This window comes from Pantherophis guttatus, chromosome 1 (assembly GCF_059756535.1).
Source record: "Pantherophis guttatus breed Tessera chromosome 1, ASM5975653v1, whole genome shotgun sequence".
Lineage (NCBI taxonomy): Eukaryota > Metazoa > Chordata > Lepidosauria > Squamata > Colubridae > Pantherophis > Pantherophis guttatus.
Window position 1 is genome coordinate 157,369,041 of NC_142063.1, and position 23,523 is coordinate 157,392,563.

At 39.4% G+C, this 23,523-nt stretch overlaps 1 protein-coding gene across 4 annotated transcripts in view; it reads right to left on the bottom strand.

Annotated features, from left to right (window-relative positions):
* Positions 1 to 11,442, bottom strand: part of CCDC141 (coiled-coil domain containing 141) — a 127,996-nt gene extending 116,554 nt beyond the window's left edge. For 3 of the 4 annotated variants that reach the window (XM_034428615.2, XM_034428613.2, XM_034428622.3), the window contains exons 1-2: positions 11,178 to 11,413; positions 9,865 to 9,987 (exon numbers count right to left, since the gene is read on the bottom strand). In XM_034428615.2, coding sequence (XP_034284506.2) covers positions 9,865 to 9,987; positions 11,178 to 11,279 — 225 coding nt within the window. In that variant the 5' untranslated portion in view covers positions 11,280 to 11,413. Of the gene's footprint in view, positions 1 to 9,864; positions 9,988 to 11,177 lie in introns of all 4 variants that reach the window. The other variant, XM_034428601.3, reaches the window with a different exon arrangement.
* Between the last annotated feature and the right edge of the window lie 12,081 nt (positions 11,443 to 23,523).

Below are 23,523 nucleotides of genomic sequence, written 5' to 3' on the forward strand. Positions count from 1 at the left end.
AATAAGCAATTTTAGGCCTTTTAGTTCAGTACCTAATTCAGCATTAATAGTCTAAGTGACTCTTGGAAAATCCAGCAGTCCTTTAAATCAGTGGTCCCCAACCTTTTTATCGCCGCGGCCCACTGAGCACGCGCAGGGGTGGGGGCACGGCCCAGGAGCTTTTGCGCACGGCCCAGTGCGCAAAAGCGGCCGGGGGACATGAACGCTGCAGCGCAAAGGCTCCTGGGCCGTGCGCTGCAGCGTTCATGTCCCCCGGCCGCTGCGCGGCCCGGTGCCAGGTACTCCACGGCCCGGCACCGGTCCGCGGACCGGGGGTTGGGGACCACTGCTTTAAATAACTACCCCATTCCTTTCATGACTGCAAAAATTGCATTAAAAAACAAACTAGCAGGTAGAATTGGTAGCTGGGATACTGCATTCCATATGGCCAATCCTGGTTAATTCAGTTGCTCTGGTTAAAGAATTAAAGAGCCATGGTGGTTAGAATGGAGTACTGCAGGCTACTTCTGCTGACTGCCGGTTGCCTGCAATTTGGCAGTTCGAATCTACCCAGGCTCAAGGTTGACTCAGCCTTCCATCCTTTCGAAATGAGTAAAATGAGGACCCAAATTGTTGGGGGCAATATGCTGACTCTGTAAACTTCTTAGAGAGGATTGTAAGGCACTGGGAAGCGGTATATAAGTCTAAGTGCTATTGCTATTGCTTTTAAAAACAAATACTCTAGTGTTAAAGCAAAAGAAATTAAATGAGAGACAGCAAGAACTATTTCAATTGGTATTCTCCTCTTTCCTTTGTATCTTATTTGTTCCATAACCCACAGAAGAAATCCTTAACAATTTTTCTCCTAGGATCAGATAAAACCACATTGATTTCAACTGTGTAACAGAATCCAGCAACTTAAAAACCAGCTGATGAGAGGGATGAAATTTGGAATAAAGAAGCATGTTATAAAAATGGCTAAGCTCCTTACACTCCTTCTGCTTTCAAATGGCCTTTTCCCCTTAGCCTAGCAATGCTTCTAGGAACCCTTCTTCTAGCCCTTCCAGATGGCAGCTCATACTATTATCCAAGCGTATGTTGTCACAAAACAACACACAACTGAATAGCAGTGCAATTCTGTATCTTTCATTACTGATCTAGCATTCCTATCATTGCACTCTGACCACGTCTGTAGCTAGAAAACAATGAGGTGGGAAAGAGAATTAGCAAGTGATTTGCTTCCTCTCCTGCTCCATAAGGCATCTATTTATCTTCTGTAGGCAGAAAACTAACACTTGAAAGCTAGCTGGATTACTAAAGGTGTACTAAAATGGGAGGGGAAGGAGGTTAAAACACATGAATGAGCCACTTGAGAAAAAGACCTTCCTGGATGTGATATCTCAAAGTGACCTACTTCTAGGAAGGGGAGAATACTGAAAGTGTAAATAAATTAAAATTACACTGCATGAAAAAAAAATAGGAAATGCTGTGGCAGGGAAGAGAAATAATAGAAAAATGAAAAGCTATCTGCAGGACATTATTGACTTTATCCAAATGTACAGTCAATGTGTAAATGGCCCATTTTGTGTGGTGCAGTGAAACTATTATTCATTTTTATCTTAGTGCTGTCTCTCATGTTTCAGATGGAAATCTTCCTTTGTCTTTTTTGGATATATCATAGATTCAATCAGGGTATCCCGCCCCTGCCCCTGCCCCCCCCCCACACACACACTTGCTTTATCACTGAGCCATGAACTTTCTGCATTATATTTACATACCTGGGCAAGGTAGCTCCAATTTTATCCCGATGAGGCTCTTTGAACCACTTACTTGCGATGCTTTTCGGCATGAATATAATACAGTGGAATAGGAATATATGGGTTTTTTTTTTAAAGTAACAGATAAATTTAACAGGATTGGAGGCAAAGAAACCATTGCTTAGGCAAACAGTTAGTCTGAATAAATGGAAGTTGTAAATGTTACTTCTTGCTTTCCTGAGTCTAATGTAATATGAGGGTTTTTTTTCAGGCTGATACATCTCTTTGAGCTGTGATAAGTAAGACTTACAAAATTGATTGCATGAGTCACAGCATCCAATTATATGAATGATCAGCAGATTGAGGCAGCCTTTCTTGTACTCTTTTTACCAATCTTTATTTGCTATTCTCCTTTCTGCCAAAATTCCCACTGCAGCAAAGGCCACTGCTTATCTCTTATTTTGCTTCTCCTTCTCCCCTGCTACCAGTGCTTGCTAATCTGCTCTCTTGAGGGGCAAAGCAATAATAATAGGCAGTAGTGTGGACCAAGAGAAAAAGCTAATAAAAGACAATAGGGACAGAAACAAGAATTGCTCCCACTGAGAGCAATTTGTTGAAGCCCTTTCCCTATGAAAGTTGACAGTAAGCAATTTAGGGGAGTTCATTAAGGTCTTAGCATAAGAAGGGTATATGTGCACGCACACATACTGAGGTGTTACAGACCTGAAGTATTGGTAATCAAGTGAAATATGAACAGAAACAAGAGTTTAGAAAGACTTAAAAAGTCTTAGAAATGCCTTTCTAGCTAGATGTTTTTGTGGAAAAAAATGTTCATAACACTTTACACTATTGTTTGGTTTTCTAATTGGAATAGTTCTTTATCCCTCACAGGACACAAAGCCTTTCTCGCAGGTTCCAGGATTAACAGAGTACCTAACAGAGGTATATAGCACAATCTAATGTGTTAAAACACACAATAGTCCTCCTCCTAAAGACAAACATTTGATAGGTTCTCAATGAGCTTTGTTTTCTCCTTGCCAGCTTTTCATCACCAGACTAGGTAAAATCATGATCCAAGAACCCAACAATTCACAGCACCGAGTTACATATATTCTTCATTATTACAATAAAACATGAATATTTTCTCCCAAACTAGATGCTCTCCTAATTTATTCCTTTATTTGGGTTGGAGCAAGTAAAATAATAAACAGCGCTCTGAATGAATTTCAAGGAGCGTTGACAAACTTATTCACTAATGCCTGTGTTTTCAGAAAGAAAACTAATTCTGCAGAGCAAAATTTATGCATACATTCCAAGGTCTCTACTCTAGTCCATGGTGACCTTTACTATGACACAAAACAGGACCTTGGCAACCAGTCAAGAATGTGTAGATACATTCCCTAAATCCTCTAACTCACTTTCAGAGTTTAATCCACTCACAGAACACCAAGCATAACCATTTGTTTCACAGAATATTTCACAACAAGCCAAATCTTAATATTAAAAAGTGTAGAGTCTTCATTGAATATTCATGCAGTTCATGCAATTATCCCAACAAAGATATATCTCTTATTAGCTAGAAAAGTCTAGAGTCACAATTTGGACTGAAAATCTGGTTTTAAGTCATTGCAGTTGTAAGTCGAGTCACCCATGTAACTGGACCCATTTTTTTTTTACATTTGTCATAGTGGTCATTAAGTGAATCACCATGGTTCTTAAGCAAATCAATGGTTGTTAAGCGAATGGTACAGTCATTCTCCCAAACTGGCATATTTTTTTGCCAGAAGACAAGGACAGACAAGAAAGCAAATGAATTACAGAACAAATCAAACCAGATTTCTCTTTCAAAATTCTTAAATAACCCTGATCCTTATATTTTTGACACTATTCATACAGAAAGCCAGTTTCCTTAAGAACTCCATAAGTAAAAGGTAGACTGATTCAACAAATCACTGAAAAATCAATGAATTTCAGGGAATAAAACAATTCCTAACATCCAATGGGGCATCAGTTCTATAGGCTTGCATAAAATAGCTTTGTACAAAGTACTTTCCCTTAATTGAACCACATTTTCAATTATTTTAAAGTTTGTTTAGGAACAATTACTAACGGATCTTATAGTAATGTATAATAGCAAGATTATATTTGCAATGTATGTGTTATAATATTTCATTAGAATTTCATTAGACACCTGCAGTTGGTGGAGCAACCTAAGTGGGTAAAAAAATCTTCCTGATTTTATAGAAAAAACTAAGTTCAAGAGTACAGCCAGTTTACAAAGTGCATTCCCATTAAGATACGGTCAACCAGTATCAAGATACGGTCAAGTTCCAAAATTAATCAGATTTCTATATTTCTCGAACTGAGATTCCGGATAATTTACTCTCCTAGCATCTCTTAAAAATCTTCCACTGTTTCATTTTCAGCTCTGCTAAAAAGCAAGAAATAAACATTAACAAAACACTGATAACACCACACTTCAAATTCTCTAGATTTTTTCCTTGTCCCGGCGATTATTCATCTAATCTGCTTAAACCTAAGTCTGAAAAGGCTGCTAGCTATTATTATTTCATCATACTTATTTTTTTTCACCATTTTATCTTCAGCTCCACTTTTTGTCATCAGCATCATTCCTTACCGTCACATGGAATTCATACTCAAAGAAAAAATATTTTGATCAAAGGAGCAGGGGTTGCTCCCAGTTTGGACCAGATCGGGCAATCCGGTAGCGATTGTGGCAGGTGGTTCGGAGAACCGTTAGCAATGGCGGCACGAGGCTCAGCCCATTCACCCGGGTGTCATTACTTACTGCTTTTAAAAGGTAAAAAAAGGCTCTGATGATCACAGCTGTGCCGCACAATCATCAGTCTTTTTTTTACCTTTTAAAAGCATTTTTTAACAACCGATTTGCCCGAATAGGTTGTAAAAAAATGCTTTAAAAAAGAAAAAAAAGTTGGCCACACCCACCCAGTCACCTCCCCCACCAAGCCACGCCCACAGAACCAGTAGTAACAAATTTTACATTTCACCACTGCCAAGGAGATAAACATTATGGTAGAAAGGACTCCATTACTAGAAAACAAAGTCTATGACTAAAAATGGGAAGTAGACAACCTGAGGAATGGGCCTCTGTCCTTTGAAAATGTTAACCAGCTAAAGTGGTCTGACAAGTGCATTAAATTAAAATGCTCTCAGCCGTTCCAGGCCTGGATCTATGGAGGTGAGATGAATAATCGTATATTGAAGAATGTGAGGCAAGCAAATTAACAAGATCTAAAACAGCACAGTTTCTGCTTGGAGCAGTCTGAAGCCTTTTTACTTTTCTAATTTGTCACCCTAAGATACGTTGAGGACTACAGTCCCAAGAACTCCTGGCCAATATGGCTCCAGCTTTACTGAATACTTCCTTTGCTGTAGATAAATCTTTTTTTGTCATTCACTATTGGCAAGCAGATTGATGTAGACTCCATTCCAGGTGTTACATTTTCAAGGGGCAAATGTATATTTTTAAGATACAGATCAGAGGCAGAAAGATTTTAAGAAGTAAAACTCTTCCAAATAGCTACATGGCCCCTTCTCATTTCCAGATTTCAGTTGTAGTATCGAGAGATCCTATATGTTATAACACTCTATAAAAATATTAGAAATAATAAAGATTTATTTCATTTATAAATAAACTTTCAAGTTTCATTGTTGCAGCATTGGAATGTACTTAGAATGTTGGGTTAGGACAAGGTTACTCTCTGCCACAATATCACACCTGATGACTGTGGGACTGTGCTTTCTTTCTGCTGACCTCATAGAGTTGTTGTGAAAAAAATTGAGGAAGCGAGCATCACCATCAATTTCTCAAGGAAACATGTGTTGCTACCAAGTGAAAATAATTATATAAATAACATAGTTCCCTACCCCCATCTGAATTTTGTCATCTGACTCAATTCTGTCTAATTCTGCTTTGCTTGATTATTTCCCAGTATGATTTCAATACATAATTTTCTATGAAATTTATTTCTTACTAATGTGGAAGTAGGTTCATTATGAGGAATGCATTGCTTTAGAACATTGCTGTCAAACTCGCAGCCCGCAGGCCGGATGCGTCACATGCTGGCCACGCCCAGTTTAGTGAAGGAGAAAAAACTGTCCTGATACATCATGTGACGCCACCATGACAACACAAGTTTGATATCCCTGGAGGACTTTTCTGCTTCTGGGAAGCTTTTTCTTCCCCCCTGTGATGTTCAGAAATGAACAGCTTCCTTAACTACTTCTTTAATAAGTCGTTCACCTCAGCTTACAAGATCCAAGTTCTCTTCAAGATCTTTCAGCACACAAAATCAGCATGTTCTGCTTTTATTATGGAAAGGAAGCTGCTGTCATTATTTGTATTGAATGCATGGCACAAAGTGGAGGCTGCAAGCTGCAAATTGATACCATATGTGCTAAAATTCAAATATGTGCCTGTTTGAGGCACCTATGTACAGTATTTAAATAGCTTGCATTAAAATCTCTAATGTTATCCCATTATACACAGGGACCTAGGCGTTATGAGCATGATGGTGAATGGTACCTCCAGGACAGGGGTGGGTTTCAACAGGTTCTGACCAGTTCTGGAGAACTGGTAGCGGAAATTTTGAGTAGTTCGGAGAACCGGTAAATACCACCTCTGACTGGCCCCGCCCCTATCTATTCTCTGCTTCCCGAGTCCCAGCTGATCGGGAGGAAATGGGGATTTTGCAGTAACCTTCCCCTGCCGTGCCCACTAAGCCACACCCACCAAGCCACGCCCACAGAACCAGTAGTAAAACATTTTGAAACCCACCACTGCTCCAGGAGCCAGAGAATGTCTTTTCTTCATTAATAACTTTTCCCTTGCCATAAGCTTTCTGCCAATGGCAACATGGCCCCAAATGTCTTGTTGTTTGAACTGAAGCAGCAACTAGTTGCTCTGCATCTCTTCCTGAAGCATAGCTTTGTTCTTTGCATCCAAGGCTGACTTCTCTCACCCACCCACATTCCTCCTGCAGGGACATTTAAGCGTGTGAGTCAAAAACCAAGGTCACTCATGCTTTGGTCATTATCTAGTTGGATCACTGCAACATGTTCTACATAAAACCACCTGCAAGCTACAATTGTTTCAGAATGTAGCTGCATATGTAGTGATGGTTGCCCCTATGTTTACCCATGCTATGCCTCTATTGCACAGTTGCACTGGCTCCCAGTTTCCTTCCAGATGCAATTCAAGATGCTTGCTATTACCTTTAAAGCCTTATGTGGCACAGGGCCAGGTTATCTGCAGGAGCACCTTTCCCTAAAGATACCTATCTGCACTATCTAGTCCCTTCCTGCCTTAAACATTGTCATTTTTGGATTAGGATGTCCACCATTTTGGTTGCAGTCCCTGCTCTATGGAACACTCTTCCCCTCGAAGTTCAGCAGGCCTCTACCCCTCTAGTCTTCCAAAAAGCACTTAAGACCAGTGGTGGGCTGCTGCCGATTGTAACAACCAGTTCGCCCAGAACCAAAAAAGTGAGTGTTCATGCCTTCCGCGCATGTGTGTGGCATCAAAAACCCAGCGATTATATAGGATGAGATAGCGCCAGGGCAGGTGGGTGGGGCCAGCTGCTGGTCGGAACTACTGGTTCGTCCGAACCAGTCTGCACCGGCAGCAGCCCACCACTGCTTAAGACCTAACTTTCCGCTGTTATAAGGTGAGATTGATGGGGGTGTCTATTTGTGGTTTTAATAGAAATGTGTATTAATTGTACAATACAATATGATGTGTATTAATTGTACAATATAATAACTGTTGGTTGGAAGCCACCCAGAGTTCAGTATCAGATGTGTGGCTATATAAATGTTTTAAGTAGATGAATGAATGAATGAATGAATGAATGAATGAATGAATGAATGAATGAATAAATAAGCAAGCAAGCAAGAAAGCAAGCAAGCAAGCCAATATTGTGGCTATACCCATGCATTCAAAGCCATGTCCCATTTTTTTTTTAAGCAACACATAAAAGGAGATGGTTTTGATTGTGGTGTTACGATGTTGACAGCCATCTCAGTCACCCCGCCCTCTTGTCTGTTGAAAAATTCAAATCTTTACTGTCAGTGCACGACATATGTACAATGAGATTGGTTGAGCAATAACAAAAAATGGAGTAGTAACAATGAGATACCTTTTCATCAGTGATGAAATTCAAATTTTTTTACTACTGGTTCTGTGGGCATGACTTGGTGGGCATGGTGTGGCTTGGTAGGCGTGGCTTGGTGGGCGTGGCAGCGGAAGGATACTGCAAAAACTCCATTCCCACCCCACTCTGGGGCCAGCCAGAGGTGATATTTGCTGGTTCTCCAAACTACTCAAAATTTCCACTACCAGTTCTCCAGAACCTGTCAGAACCTGCTGAATAGCACCCCTGCTTTTCATGATAACAAAGTCTACCACCTGAGAGGTCACCTTCCTCTACCAATGTAGAAATGTTTCTGAACTGGATGTGCCAGAGGTCTTAGCTAACATGGTTAATACACATAGTCCTCGACTTACAACAGTTCATTTAGTGACCATTCAAAGTTATAATGCCACTGAAAAAAGTGACTTATGAACATTTTTCACACTTATGACCATTGCAACATCCCCATGGAGATGTGATTTACATTTACATTGACAACTGGTTCATATTTATGAGGGTCATGTGATCACTTTTTGTGACATTCTGGCAAGCAAAATATTAGACATTCTGTTTATATATATATAGCACCACAGAGCAAACAAAGAGTACAGTCACCATGTGCTTTACTGCTTAACTATATAACTGTAACAGGAAACCAGAAACTCTACTTAGAACAAAAGAGCATAGAGTATATACCATAGATCCAAACTTGTAAACACTGCCATCTACTAGCTAAATACTACTATAGTTGTTGCATAAAAATACATTTTTTTGTACATACATACATACAACAATGAATTCCAACACAAAGTCAATGAGAAAACCAGATTCACTTAACAATAATGTTACTAATTTAACAACTGCAGTGATTCACTTAACAAATGTGGCATAAAATGGAGCAAAACTCAGTTAACAAATTTCTCACTTAGCAACATAAATTTGGTGCTCAATTGTGGTTGGAAGTCGAGGACTACCAGTATGTCATGAATTACAAGTCAGATAGTCCTGATAAGCAGCTATCTACTTCAATTAGACTGAATGGGCTACCAGATATCAATTGCAAAAATTTCAGAAGACTGTATGAATTATTGCCATTTAGTTAATAAATAAATAAATAAATAATTTATCTATCTGCACTATCTAGTCCCTTATTTATTAATTTAGTATATCATCTAGGATTTTGCATTCCCCTAATGTAGTTATTGGTAAGTATGACAGAGAGGACTACAAAACGGAAGATAAACTTATTTTAATTCCATGTGTTCTGGTGTCCATTGAAACATTACACCAACATTTGTACATACTGATGTATGGTGCTGGGAGCTGAAATAAAAATAGCAGAGAATAAGAGTACCATATCATCTTTCTTTCAGGGACTCTAAAACTATACTTTGCCAATCTAGGGAGTAAATGTGACTGTTGATTTGTTGTTATTTGTTGGCCTTCCTGAATCCTTTTCCATTATATTAGGCTTGACCACTTATTGCCTATCACTTATGTTAGACTATAACTACCATGATCCTCAGCCCGTCAGGTCAATGGAGTTGGTTGGAAATTATAGTCTGACACATCTGGAGGGCACTTAAGGTCGATAACTGACTCTGCCACCTGGTGGTAACCATTCACAAAACATGAAAATTGATGTTGCCATCAGAAGCAAGTATTTGTCAATGGTTGTCTGTGGATGCTGATCATCACGTGTAGTTGTCAACTCCTATCTGTGAAGCAAGGGTTTAGGAGAGGTTTGATACAGACAAGGTCTGAGGAGCTGCTGGGGAAAGATAATTTACTGCTTGATTTTTAAAAGGCTTATTTTAATAATGTGGAGGAACTCCTCGCGTCTTACATGATTGATTGTGATAATGCACACAATTCTGCTGAATGGTCAGTTTCAACTTTCAAATCACAATGATAACCATAAATTACAGCATTTCGGGTTGTATTGTTTCTCTTACCTTAAGCTTAGTCAGGAGAAGTTCATGATCATATAATAATTTTTTGGTCTCTTCTTCATTGCTGCCAATTTCTAATAAATTTGGTATTGATTCAACTAGCTGCAGCTGGACCCATTTGCCACACTAAAACAGAAATATAAGCAAATATTGTTCTAAGCAGATACAGTACACCATATTTTTCTACAGTAATTGGTTCAGACAGTAATAAGCTAAAATCAGCTTAAAGGATATACAGCTGGCAGGTCCAACCTTTTGGCTTGCCTGGATGCATTGAGTAAAGAGAAATTGTCTTGGGCGGTATATAAAATTGTATAATATAGTTAATATATATTATATATAAATAATGTTAAAAGTTTACCATCTTGTAAGGCCGTATTATTAGCTCTCCAGGGCAGCGTGCAATCTGAGAGTTGCGGGTTAGAACACCTGACATAAAGGATTATGAGCTGGATCTAAATGAAGTCATGCTTCAGTAGAAGTATTTAAATAAATAGAATGAAGGCTACTAAATTACATGTTTATTTTAATAGGTCTAATGCTGAACTTCGCTATTTTGGATCAGCCTGGACTTTCCTTTGCAAGCCATAACAATGTTTTACTTTTATTTATAAATATTTATTTATATTAAAGATGTTTTGACCACAGTCAAAGCCAAGTCTCAGTGGCTCACATAAAAATACAACAGCACATAAACTTTAGCATACATAAGTTTCAACAGAGGCGATGTGCAATGAATGCGTATACTAAAATGAGATGGTGAAATAATTCTCATTCAGGTTTTAAATAAGCCTTTTTACTTCGTAAAATGCAAATTGATATTTGCACCATATGAGCACTAATAATTTCCCTATACATTAACATGATAATGATTCCTTTAGTTAATCAGCTTAGGTTAATGCACTTTTATAAACCGAATATAATCCTTAATAATATGGAAAACAAAGTTATAAATTATCAGTGAATGCAATCACAATCAGAGGAAAAACTACATGCAAATAAAGATGTCCCCGCACACTTTGCTGTGCTGTTTATTTAATTTTAGTCAATATATCTTTAAAGAAAGCAAATTATTTATCTGGGATGATGCTTGATTGATTTTTAAATTTGCTCATCAGAAAGCAAATTATTTCTCTTGAATGAAGTTTGATTGATTTTTTAAACTCTTTCACTCATCAGAAACTTGCAGTACAATATCCCGCTCCTTGGGGTTTTCCTTCGGCGGCTCAGCATTTAACTTTTATACGTGAACATTTGAGCAGAGTTCAGAATGCGAACCATCTAGCCGAGGTAGAATTAGGCTCTGTTCCACTTACCTTAAGAAGAGCAATGACAATTCTGCAATCCCCAGCTTCAACCAGAACTGAACTAACAGTGGTTGTGGAAAGTGGCTCCTCGGTACTATTGTTGCTGGTCATAGTGTTGCCGTAGAACTGGGCTTCCTGTGAAAAGGTTCCCCTCTGGCAGCTGGGGAAAGCTGCTGGTCATTGCAAAAGGCAGCAAATGGGGTTATTTGGCTCCCTTCCGTCAAAGAGCTCAGCTAACACTGATTGCTCTGCCAAAAGGAAAGAACAGGAGGTTAAAAATAGACACCCCCCATTGAATTTATCTTTCAAGGCAGGGAGGGAGAGAGAGGGCTATGACACTCCTCTATTTTTGTAGTTTTTAACTGCGATCCGTTTTTGCCCCCTATAAACATGGATCTTAGGTCTCAAAACATAAAGCTTTCTCTGTTTGCTAATAGGAAAAGGCTACGTACAGGGAGTGGGGGAAGAGAAAGAAAAGGAACGTTTTCCTCAAGTTGCTGTTTATCTGTGAAATGCTGTTTACGTGATGCTGAACTGAGCTATCAGAAAACCGCTCTAGAACAGCTAAAAGAGCCATCCATAAGACTTCATTTTCAAACTTTGCCTCACGATCCCACATTATAGATATTCTACCACTCACAAAAAGAACAAGAATAGCATAGACGCATCACAATCCAAGACTCTTCAAGGCAAGGAATTACCGTTTGGTGATATGTGGAACAACTTGCCTCCAGAAGTTGTGAATGCTGCAACACTGGAAGTTTTTAAGAAGTGATTGGGCAGCTATTTGTCTGAAATGGTATAGGGCAGGGGTCAGCAATCTGCAGCTCTGGAGCCGCATGTGGCTCTTTCACCCCTCTGCTGCAGCTCCTTGTCACTCAAAATATGTATCACAACCGCCAATGTGCGACACCTGCTGGCACGCGATTTATTGAGCTTTTCAACCTCCGGTAGGCCAACCATAGATAAATAAAAAAAAAAAAAAGTTTCACAAGAAAACAGAATATAGTTTCATTCAACTATGAATGAAATATGCTAGTTTGTGGCTGCTCAAGAAATAGTGAGGCACGGCATACTTGAAGGATCATACACAAGATAGATATATATTAGATTGGAGAAGATGGATTGATTATATTCAAAATAAGTGTCAGACTAAAAAATATCAAATAGCTTATGAATGAATCTTTAATGGTATAAGCGTTATATGAGTGATTTTAGAAGTATTATATCCAAGAAGCATGATTTTATCTATGGAGGGGTTAAGAATTTTTTTTAAAGAGGGGATGTTAGTTTAATGGATAGTTAAGCAATTTAGTTTATTGTTAAAAGTTAACTGAAATACCTTGTGTTCTGCTCTGGGAAGTCGGGGAGGGGGAGGGGGGATGGGTGGGAGGGTTGTGGGAAAATTGTGTTTTTTTTTCTTGATTAAAACTTTTTCAATAATAATAATAATAATAATAATAATAATAAAAAGAAATAGTGAGGCACGGGAAGGGTTTTGTGGCTCCCGGTGTTTTCTTTTCTGTGGGAAACGGGTCCAAATGGCTCTTTGAGTGTTTAAGGTTGCAGACCCCTGATATAGGGTTTCCTGCTGTAGTAGGAGGTTGGACTAGGAGACCTCCAAGGTCCCTTCCAATCTGTTATCCTGTTCTATTCCAATGTATGATAGCCACAATGAAATAATCAATCACACACACGTTTATTGTCATTTTTAGTGGTGTTTTATCTGGGCTCGGTTAAAAGTTGGAGTAATCCACTAGTGTTTAATTTTGGGGTGTTTTTATATCTCTAATTACTTTGAGACATGTGACGAGGAGGAAGAGGAGGAAGAGAAGAAGTCATTATATAATAATAATAATTATATTTCTAGATTATTCTAGAGCTTCTATGGCTCCTTTTGTTTTGTTTTTTGAGAACCATCATAAACAGACTATCAGTTTAATCATCTTTAAATATACCCTAAAGTTGCTTTCCAAGTAGATGCAGACCGAAGTTTTCTTGCTTTCCCCATCTGAAAAAATAGTGCTTACATTTTATCAGTTTTAAAACAGAATGGGTTTTACAAATGAAGGCAAATCACTGGGACCTGAGATTTACTCTTCCAAGCTTTTGAACTCCTGCTGGAATCCCTCCTCAGGGAATTTCTCTCTATTGAAATTATGTGCTTCGTGCTATTCTGTGAGTCTTGTTTACGTGATGCCTTGGCTGATTGGCGTTGATTTTTGAGTGGATTTTTGTTTCAGAATTTTCCTTCATTATAAAAAACATTCCACAAAAACTTTATTTGATGCCTCTCTATTGATACACTGAAAAACAAACTGATGCAACTCATATAGAATGAAATTCTTGACGAGAAGGAACATTTATTCCATGCTGGGGAAATCACAAACAGGTTTTCATCAGGCTGCTAAAATCAATATAAGTTAAGTCTATTACTAGAAACATAGAATGTGCCACAGGCAGCCCGCAGAATGAGAGAGCAGCTGCTTGATTCCCTGTACTAGGACAGCTGAGCAAATGAGACCAGTGTTTAGGCCACAGTCAATTATCAGAAATGACATTTTTAGACAGTATGTTAAAATATGCCACACTAGGTTACTCCAAAGCAATCTTTAGAGAAGAATGTGTGTGTATGAGAGAGAGAGAGAGACAGAGAAAGAATAAGGGTTGGGATACATATATATATATATATATATATATTGCTATTTAGCTCTCATCAGTTAGCCATACCCTTACTTGGATTCAAACTTGGGCTGCCTGCATATTAGGCAGTTATATTAATCTCTGAGCCACAAGTTCTCCTCCCTTCATCATCTTGAGCCAGGGGAGAGATTAAATGTTTTTCTATCGAGGCACCTGATCTACCCCAGCATGTGGGAGGGAGCATACTGCATCCCTTTCGCCTTTCAGCTCCAATCCATGAGCCCTCAAGCAGTCACATTCACGACAAACCATTTTATATCAAATTTATATTTCGCTGAAATATATATATATGTATATGACATGACACACACACATTGAGATTTGATACTGGTTGGCAATGCATGAAGCACAGATTGTTGTCACTAGTTAAATTGCCACATTGTACATGTTTCTCAACAAAGAAAAAATGTTGCAATAGTGATGGAAATGACCCAGGTTTTATTCACATATGCACATCCATCAATTGAGCACTAAACACTCATATTCATCACATAATGGTCATAATCCTCTAATTTACGGACCATCACAGGTGTCATACCCCAGAAGTGTCTTTTCACAGTCTTTCATTTTATCGCAAATGCAAGTCTTCTCATTGTAGCTGCCAACATCAATCAAGGCAGAGAAAGCAGAGGAAATGGATGTGAGTGAGTCACACACCTGCAACATTGTATGAATCAATGGGAATCCACTTCACTACATGCAAAGCAAAACCAAAAGGTTGATTTGTGGTTCTATGTTGATAAGATTTGAGGGGGGATTTTGCAACCATTTAGGAGGGGACCACCTATTTCTGTGAGCCAGCCCTAGCTTTTATAGACTGTGCTTTTGCATCATGTATTTGCTTGAGGTCCCATCAATCAAGCAATGTCAGGAGGTGGGCCTTCTCTGTTATAACACCTGCAACATCCTCCTGGAAATTCATACGCCTCTATTCTTACTTGTCTTAAAGCAAGCCTTAAAAACCCAACTCTGTCTCCAGGCCTTGGATTAAGATGTTTGGCAAGCTCCTTTAAATTGTAGGTGATGTCATTAGAAGGACTTTTAATCTTCCCTCTTGTCTAGGCGACTAGATATTTTTTTCTATAAAATGTTTTTCCTTGCTTTTTATCTTCTGAAGCTACCCAGAATGAATTTGGAGTTGAGCAGCCTGGACATTAGATAACTAATAAATAAATAAGCTACAACATTTGATGTGCATATCTATATTTTTAAACTTGGAAGCGGGATGATCTGGGTGAGTTTCAAAGCACGAATTTATCTTTGCTGGAATGAATGCCGTGGATTTCCATGTAGAAAGACGCTTGCAAGATTAATCTTCCATTTCTTTCTCTCTACTCACAGCCCTGTATTTACTGCATTTTTTCATTGTTGGGCTAGGGAGTGAATTCCTGAATAGATCTGTGTTATATATGGCTGCATGGCAGTGGGTGGTGGTGGACAAATAATTCAAAAACATGCAGGAAGACCTTTGTAAATGTTTGTTTTTATTTCATTTGTTTAGTTATCCACAATATTTAGAAATTGCTCCATGCAACTGAGGCAAAGCAAAAATAAAGCAGACAAAGCATCATTAACTCGAGTAATACAGTGAAAAAACAAGAGACACCCACAGTTGTCCAAGGCCAAAATCACTTTGGTATAAGATGTTCTTAACAGGTTTGTGAAATGCAAGGAGAAGTGTGTTTGTATGTGGGTGTGGGTGTGTATGTGCCAGCTTCTTCCATGGCTTGGGGGCTACTACTAAAAAGGCCCATGAACGCCCATAAGGCCCATGAACCAGAGGTGAAATGCTCCTGGTTCAGACAGGATTGCCTGATCCGGTAGCAATGGTGGCAGGTGGTTCGGAGAACCGGTAACAAAAATCCCTGCCCTGCCCCCATGCCCAGCTGAGCTGCGCGATCATCAGAGGCTTTTTTTTTTACTTTTAAAAGCATGTTTTTCTAAAATCTCTTCGACCGAAGAGGTTGTAGAAAAAATGCTTTTAAAAGTAAAAAAAAAATAGCCTCTGATGATCATGCAGCTCAGCTGGGATCATCAGAGCCTTTTAAACAGTGGTGAAATGTAAAATTTGTTACTACCGGTTCTGTGGGCATGGCTTGCGGGGTGGGGGGGTAATGTGACTGGGTGGGCATGGCCAACTTTTTTTTTTTAACTTTTAAAAGCATTTTTTCTACAACCTCTTCGGCCGAAGAGGTTGTAAAAAATGCTTTTAAAAGGCCCTGACAATCCCAGTTGAGTTGCCTGATTGTCAGAGCCTTTTTTTTTCTTTTAAAAGCAAAAAAAAAAAAAAAAATGCTGAAGAGGTTGTAGAAAAAATGGTTTTAAAAGTAAAAAAAAAAAGTTGGCCACACCCACCCAGTTACATTACCCCCACCAAGCCACACCCACAGAACCGGTAGTAACAAATTTTACATTTTGCCACTGCCATGAACCTCTTGCAGGAGAAGGGAGCAGAAACTCCACAAGCTTTTTTTCTAGATTTTCAGACTGAAGGAACAAAGTCAAACTGAGCCAGGCATTTCCAAAGGTTTCCTGGTGTTCTGCTATATGTGAACTGGCGTGGGATAACTTTTATTTCAATCCAGGACTAGGAACCTGGGCAGTGGTGAAATCCAATTTTTTTTACTACCGGTTCTGTGGGCGTGGCTTGGTGGGCGTGGCAGGGGAAGGATACTGCAAAATCCCCATTCCCTCCCCACTCCTGGGGGAAAGATATTGCAAAATCTCCATTCCCACCCCACTCTGGGGCCAGCCAGAGGTGGCATTTGCCAGTTCTCCGAACTACTCAAAATTTCCGCTACCGGTTCTCCAGAACCTGTCAGAACCTGCTGGATTTCACCCCTGGACCTGGGTAACTTCAAAATCTTGGATAGATTCTGCCCACCTAATATATGAAAATTGAGGTCTTCTATCTATTCAGATATTTGGGACTAGAACTGTACTTACCAGAATTTATGCAAGAAGAACTGAGTAAGAAGCACAGTTTCTTATTGTTTATTATCACAAGGGAGAATTTAGTATATGAGAACAAATGGGAAAGTAAAGGAGCTCAAATGTTGAAGATTAGATATTTAAAGCTAAGGACTTGGTGGAGGTGGTAAAACTGACATGACTGATGAGAGGGAGATCTACAGAGGCTTTTATTAATGTCTGTCTATGGATTATATTACAAAAGTAGAGAAAAACAGCTTGATGATACAGGGTTTTATAGATTATTCAGAAGAAAATAATGGAAAATTTAAATAGCGATTACATGTAACATGTTTAACCAGCCACATCAATATGTCATGCTCCCTGGAGATCCTGGAATCTACAGGTAATGAATGTAAACTAGAGCACATTTTTAAAATGTAACCTCTAAGGCATGCGTTTTTAATGGAATAAAAGAATAAGAAATGGTTAATGGATCTCTGAGGAAAATAGGGCAGACATTGTTTTTTTAAACTTTGATGTTTAATTTTATATTTATAGAGTTCTGTTTTTGTATATGTTTACATGTGGTGTTTTCAATGTCTATGTATACAAATTTGATAAAAGTTGAAATACTTCCATTGGGGTACTTGGGGAGGGGCATGGGCAGGCCTCCTGTGTGGGGACTCGAGAGGTGAAATCCAGCAGGTTCTGACAGGTTCTGGAGAACCAGTAACAGAAATTTTGAGCAGTTCGGAGAACCGGCAAATACCACCTCTGGCTGGCCACAGAGTGAGGTGGAAATGGGGATTTAGCAGTATCCTTCCCCTGGAGTGGGATGGGAATGGAGATTTTGTAATATCCTTCCCCTGCCACGCCCACCAAGCCATGCCCACCAAGCCACACCAAGCCACGCCCATAGAACCAGTAGTAAAAAAAATTGGATTTCACCACTGGGGGACTCCCTCCTATGGAATTGCCCACAGCAGAGGCAAGAGTGGCTCCTATTCTCTTTTGGAGATCATTAAATTATCTCCAAATTAATTTAGGTAAATTAAATTTGTTGATTGCTCAGAATCTGACAGACTGGCCTAGTATCGAAATCTTATAAACAAAACGAAATACAGAAAAATGGATAAGGGAGAGAATTTTAAAAAGAAGTTTACCTTTATCCACTGTAACAAAGCCTTTTAATGGGTAGATCAGGCCAAAAAAGATAATATGTTCATTCCTCTTTTTCTAGAAAATTTTTATTGGAAGAAATATCCATCTGGTTCCATTCCAAGCTGAAAGAAAGGCATTAGAGACAAAATGGAGGCTGGAGGCTGATTGGAAAGAGGGTCCATTTATTGATGAACAGAACCACATGATTGTAGTTCTGGTACAGCTGACCACATGGATTTGAAAGTGGGGGGTATTTATACCTTCTCTTGGGCTTTCCACTTGAACTTTCTGTTCCGGTGCAAGAACATGTATTCTATTGGCTGTTGTCATGGGGCCATGTACAAATCCCAGGAGTTTGTCTGAGCTACGTTTGGTTGAAGTTTGAACTGCTGGGGGTGGTACAACTGAGATGATGCAATGAAGGGGCTTTGCGCCATTCCTATTGTGGCTGAGGGCTAATCTTATCTTTGTTCGATATATTGCTTTGTTCGAAGATATTTGCTTATGAATAGAGCTAGCTATCTCTTTATCTCTTAAATGCTAACATCTGCTGAGGGCTATTAAGAAAGGTGGGGGCTGCTTTACAAGAGCATGTTTCTCCATGTCTCATCCAGGGAAATATAATATTCTGCCTTTTAAATACTTCTCAAAATATTTCATTCTTCTAGGAGAGGGGTGGGTGCTAACTTTCTACACTTCACAAAGAACAAGGAGCTACTTTATGAATTGAGACTGGAGAAACAGAGAGGTTCAAAACGGAGTGAGACAACGACATCTACTATTCCTTATGTTTTTGTTGTTGCGTGCCTTCAAGTCCATCTTGCTCCTAACAAACAACACAAACAAGTTCATATACTTTTCTTGGCAACATTTTTGGAAGCAGTTTGTCATGGTTTCCTTCCTAGGGCTGAAAAAGAGTGACTAGCCCAAGGTCACCCAATTAGCTTTTCTGGCTAAAGAAAGGCTAGAACTCCCCATACATACATTCTGATTTCTACAATGAATATATTATAGTAATGTCAGAGATGACAGCAGGAATCAAAACACTAACAATCTGAGATATGCAAGTAGCACTACTTAGTTAGCTGAACGTAAAAAAAGTGAAAAATCTGATTAATGTAAAATATTAAGAAGTCGTAATTAGTAGCAACTCCATAGTTAGAGAACTTGCAACTGATGTTGAAGAATTGAAGATGGAAGAGAGTTTTGTTTTGTTGGGCTCATGCACAGAAGAAAATTTACAGCATGCGGCACAAATAAAGAAGAGATTAATCCTTGGGAGAACTGCTATAATTGAAGAGTAATAATATAATAATAGCAATGTGCAGCTGTAAAAGATAAATATTGAGGAACAAGATGGAAAGTTCTAAATTGTGTATTTGAGACTCTTGTACAACAGACCACAAACAAAATTAATACATCATTTCTGGATCAAAAGGAGACTGGCTGCTTTTTTGAGATTGTTATCACATACTTTGGGGACATGAAATGTGTGGATAATAGACTAGACTAGAGAAAACAAATACATTTAGCAAGGTTGAGGAAAGTAGAATGGGCTGACAAAGATGAATGAGATGAAGATCTCTGGAATGCCTTTAGATAAACTACAGATTATCTCTGCGGTGAAAGTAATATGGTAGACATTTGTTCATATATTCACTCTCTGGCATCTAAGTGACGAATAAATAACAAAATATTAAGCTTTTTGAGAATCTAAGGATTGTGAAAACAGAAAGCCCCACCAACCCACGAAAAATAAATAATTGAATATGCCTATAAGCAGATATGAGCCCAAGAGATTCTGAACAGCTGAGGTCAGAGACCTTGTGGTTCTTTAGATGTAGCTGCATTATACTTCATACGAGCCCCATCCAACATGGTCAATGGTGAAAAATGTGGGAACGGCTTAGAGGAGTCAACATTTTAATTGCTCAATAAATAACCATGAAGTGGTTTCAAAGAAAGCAAAGTTAATATTTCTGTTACAGAAATATGTACGTGATAAACCAAGTCCAAAACACAGCACTTGAATAGCCTGACAAAAAGAACCAGCCCAGAGGATAAGTGTTTTGCTGGCATCTTGAGGAGGCTCTTTCATTAAGATAAACAACCCACACAGAGATAGATATACAGGAAAAACAGTGGCTCTCCCAAATCTTTAAAGGTTTCCCTGTCCAGTCATGTCTGACTCTAGGGCAGTGATGGCGAACCTTTCCGGCACCAAGTGCCCAAATCGGAAAACACGTGCATGTGCATTTTACACACGCACATGTACACGCGGTGGAGTGCCGGAAACCCGAAGAACAGCTGGCCAGTGTGTGCATGCCTATTTTTGGGGCATTTTTTTCTGTTTTCAGGCCGTTTTTCATGCCATTTTCTGGGCTATTTTCTGGGCTGTTTCATGCCATTTTCTGGGCTATTTTCCGGGCTGTTTTTGGCCCAGAAAACACCCTGAAAATGGCACTGAAAATGGCCCCAAAATGGCCTAAAAACAGTTCACGAAACGGCCTGAAAACGGCCCAAAAAAGGCCCGAAAAATGGCTAAAAAACAGGCCATTTTGGGGGCCTTTTTCGGGCCATTTTCAGGCCATTTTTCAGGCCGGTTTTTGGGCTGTTTTCTGGCACTCCACAAAGACCAGCTGGCCAGCAGGCATGTGCACACTGGAAACCAGAAGAGCAGCTGGCGACAGCATGCGTGTCCACAGAGAGGGCTCTGCATGCCACCTCTGGCCCACGTGCCATAGGTTCGCCATCACGGCTCTAGGGCATGGTGCTCATCTCCATTTCTTGGCCACGAGAGCCAGCGTTGTCTGAAGACATTTTCCGTGGTCATGTGGCCAGCATGGCTATGTGCCAAAGGTGCAAAGAACATTGTTACCCAACTGTTTAGAAATGTTCACAAATGAAGGCGAAATACGTGTCCCAGAATAATGTTGCAGGACCCAATCTGGGTCAGTCACTGGGACCAGACCTTTTTTCTTCTGAGCTTTTGGACTCATGCTGAAGGCCATCGTCAGGGAACTTCTCTCTAGCAGAGTGTGTGCTGTTCCATGTGTGGTATTTATAGTGCCTGTTGTATGTGGTTTTCTTAGATGTGGATGCTGCCGTTTGCTTGTGCTGCCCAGTGAACTTACATGTTCACTGAGGTTGTTAGTGCAGTCAGTTTTTAAAAAATGAATGAATGAATAAAATTTTAATTGTGTGGCTCCATCCTGCAATGCCAATATTGCCTTGTATGTGTTCAATCATTAATGGGCCATTCTGGATGTGAAAAGTAAACCAGCATTGATTCCCTTAGAATTTCCCCTATCAGATGATAAAATGATATGGACTGTCTGATCGATCCTTAAACTCTCTGGAAATGCGCCATTGAATTCCCCAAGAATCTGACCCCTTAACGGGAAATAAGTAATTTCTTCCCAGACTTCATTAATTGCCAATTTAGACCACTAGAATGTGTTCCACGAAGTTTACTAACTGCCAAAATCATTAAATAGATAAATATAAGCAGAGTAAAACATAATATTTGAACAGCCTGATCCTGCTAGTTTTGTTTTCTAGTTCCAACATAAGATTGTTTTTCTTTTTAACAGTAACACATTCTTTAGTAATACCATTTTTTGATGATGGTGGTGATGATGATGTTTACCACTCATTTTGCTTTGAGGCAACCATGAAAAAATGGTATAAAATAGTTCTGTCACCATGGAGTTAGTTCTGGTTGAGATATGAAATGACATGCAGGTTATAAAGATGATGATGATGATGATTGATTGATTGATTGATGATTGATGATGATTCATTGCACAGTCAACCAAATGTTCAGACTGGATTTGGTATTTTTGTCTATCGAGCCCTTTCACAGAACCTGGGTTAGTTAGATGTGGATATTTCATGGTGTTATAGGTGTGTAATATGGCAGGTGCCAGATTTGAATTATAAAGTCCCAGATAATTTAGTTTCTTCATTTTCTATGACTTTCTCTATTTTACAGTCCCACCAGTTCTTGCTTGCAGGCAAATATTTCTTGCAGATTTCCAATACACCATTGTTGCTACTTTGTCATAGTATTGATGATGATGATGATGATGATAATGATGATGATGATGATGATGGTTCTTCACACAGTCAGCTAGATTTTCACGCTGGATTTGGCATTTTGGCTACCTATCGAGTCCTTTCCAAGGACCTAGGATAGGCAGATCTGGATGTTTGAAATTGTTGTTGTTGTTGTTAGTAGTAGTAGTAATTACATAATAACAACAATAACTTTGTAACAAACCAGTGGTGGGTTGCTCCCGGTTCTGTCCGGTTCTTGCGGACCAGTAGTAAAAGTGTTGGGAGGCTCCACCCACCCGCCTGGACATCATAATGGATGATCTGCGCATGCGCAGAAGCGCGTGCGCTTCTGTTGCGAACTGGTAGTAAAAGCAAGTAGAACCCACCCTGTAACAAACACTATGTACTTGGTTGAGGGGAGGGAAGAAAGTGGCAGCATTAAGAACAATTCCTTCAAAGAAGCCAGCTTTCACAGAAATAAGCCAGGCTCCTAGAAAATGGGATAGGAAACTTACTGAAGGGCACAGGAGGCATTTGACAGTTACTGGAGCATTTTTTAAAAAAGAAAAGCTACAAGAAATGTCAGTAGCTGACTCTCTGTGGGCATTATTAGGTTCCACACTTTGCATTTTCAGGTTGTCAATATGGTTGTAGTCCCGTGACAATCACCTAATAACAGATCATGAATTACTGCAGATCTGCATTGCAGAGATCAGACATAAAGCTACCCCAAAGCCAGGCTTAAGTTCCATGATGGACAGCTGAAAGGTTGTCAGTTGGACACCAGTTGGACACCAGTTGGACACTCAAGGATAGAAAGGGTGGCTTGTAGGTGCAAATACTCCTGAGCAGGGCTCGCATCACAGCTTATGACACCCAGGCAAAAGGAAAAGATAACAGTGTCGATGCTCTCCTTGAAACAGATGGACGGATGAATGCAGGGGGGACCATGAGGGATCTGAAAGGTCAAGATGACTGCTGTTGCAGTTGTGTGATCAAAGCCCCTCTCCTTTTATAGATGTGTCAAGCTGCCCCTTTAAGGAAAATGTAGAGCCCTATAGGCATTATATGATATTTGGAAGGGAAGTTAAAAATATGTTTGAAATTCTTCCCACAGTTCTGAAAAGCTACTTATTATGAGGGTCATCATTGCAACCCAGTTAATTAAAGTGGTAGATTTTTCTCTTAACAAGGCACTTAGCTTAATCCCTCAAGATAGATCCAAACTTCCAATTTATATATCCAGATCTCAAAGAAGCTGTGCTAATTGGTAAAAGAGAAGAAACTTGATTTTGATCCAGGAACGTTATATGTACAATCATTGATTGTGTCAGACAATAGGCTCCATCAGGAGGGGAAAATGATATATAATTACCAACTTGGCGAGGGAGAGGAGTTTCCCACAAATGAGTTATAGATTTTGTGTCTCCTTTGCATGTATTGGAAGACAAGACATTGTGGATACACAGCAACTGAGCTACTTTTTATACAAAGGGAAAAATACCGTTGTTTTGTCAGC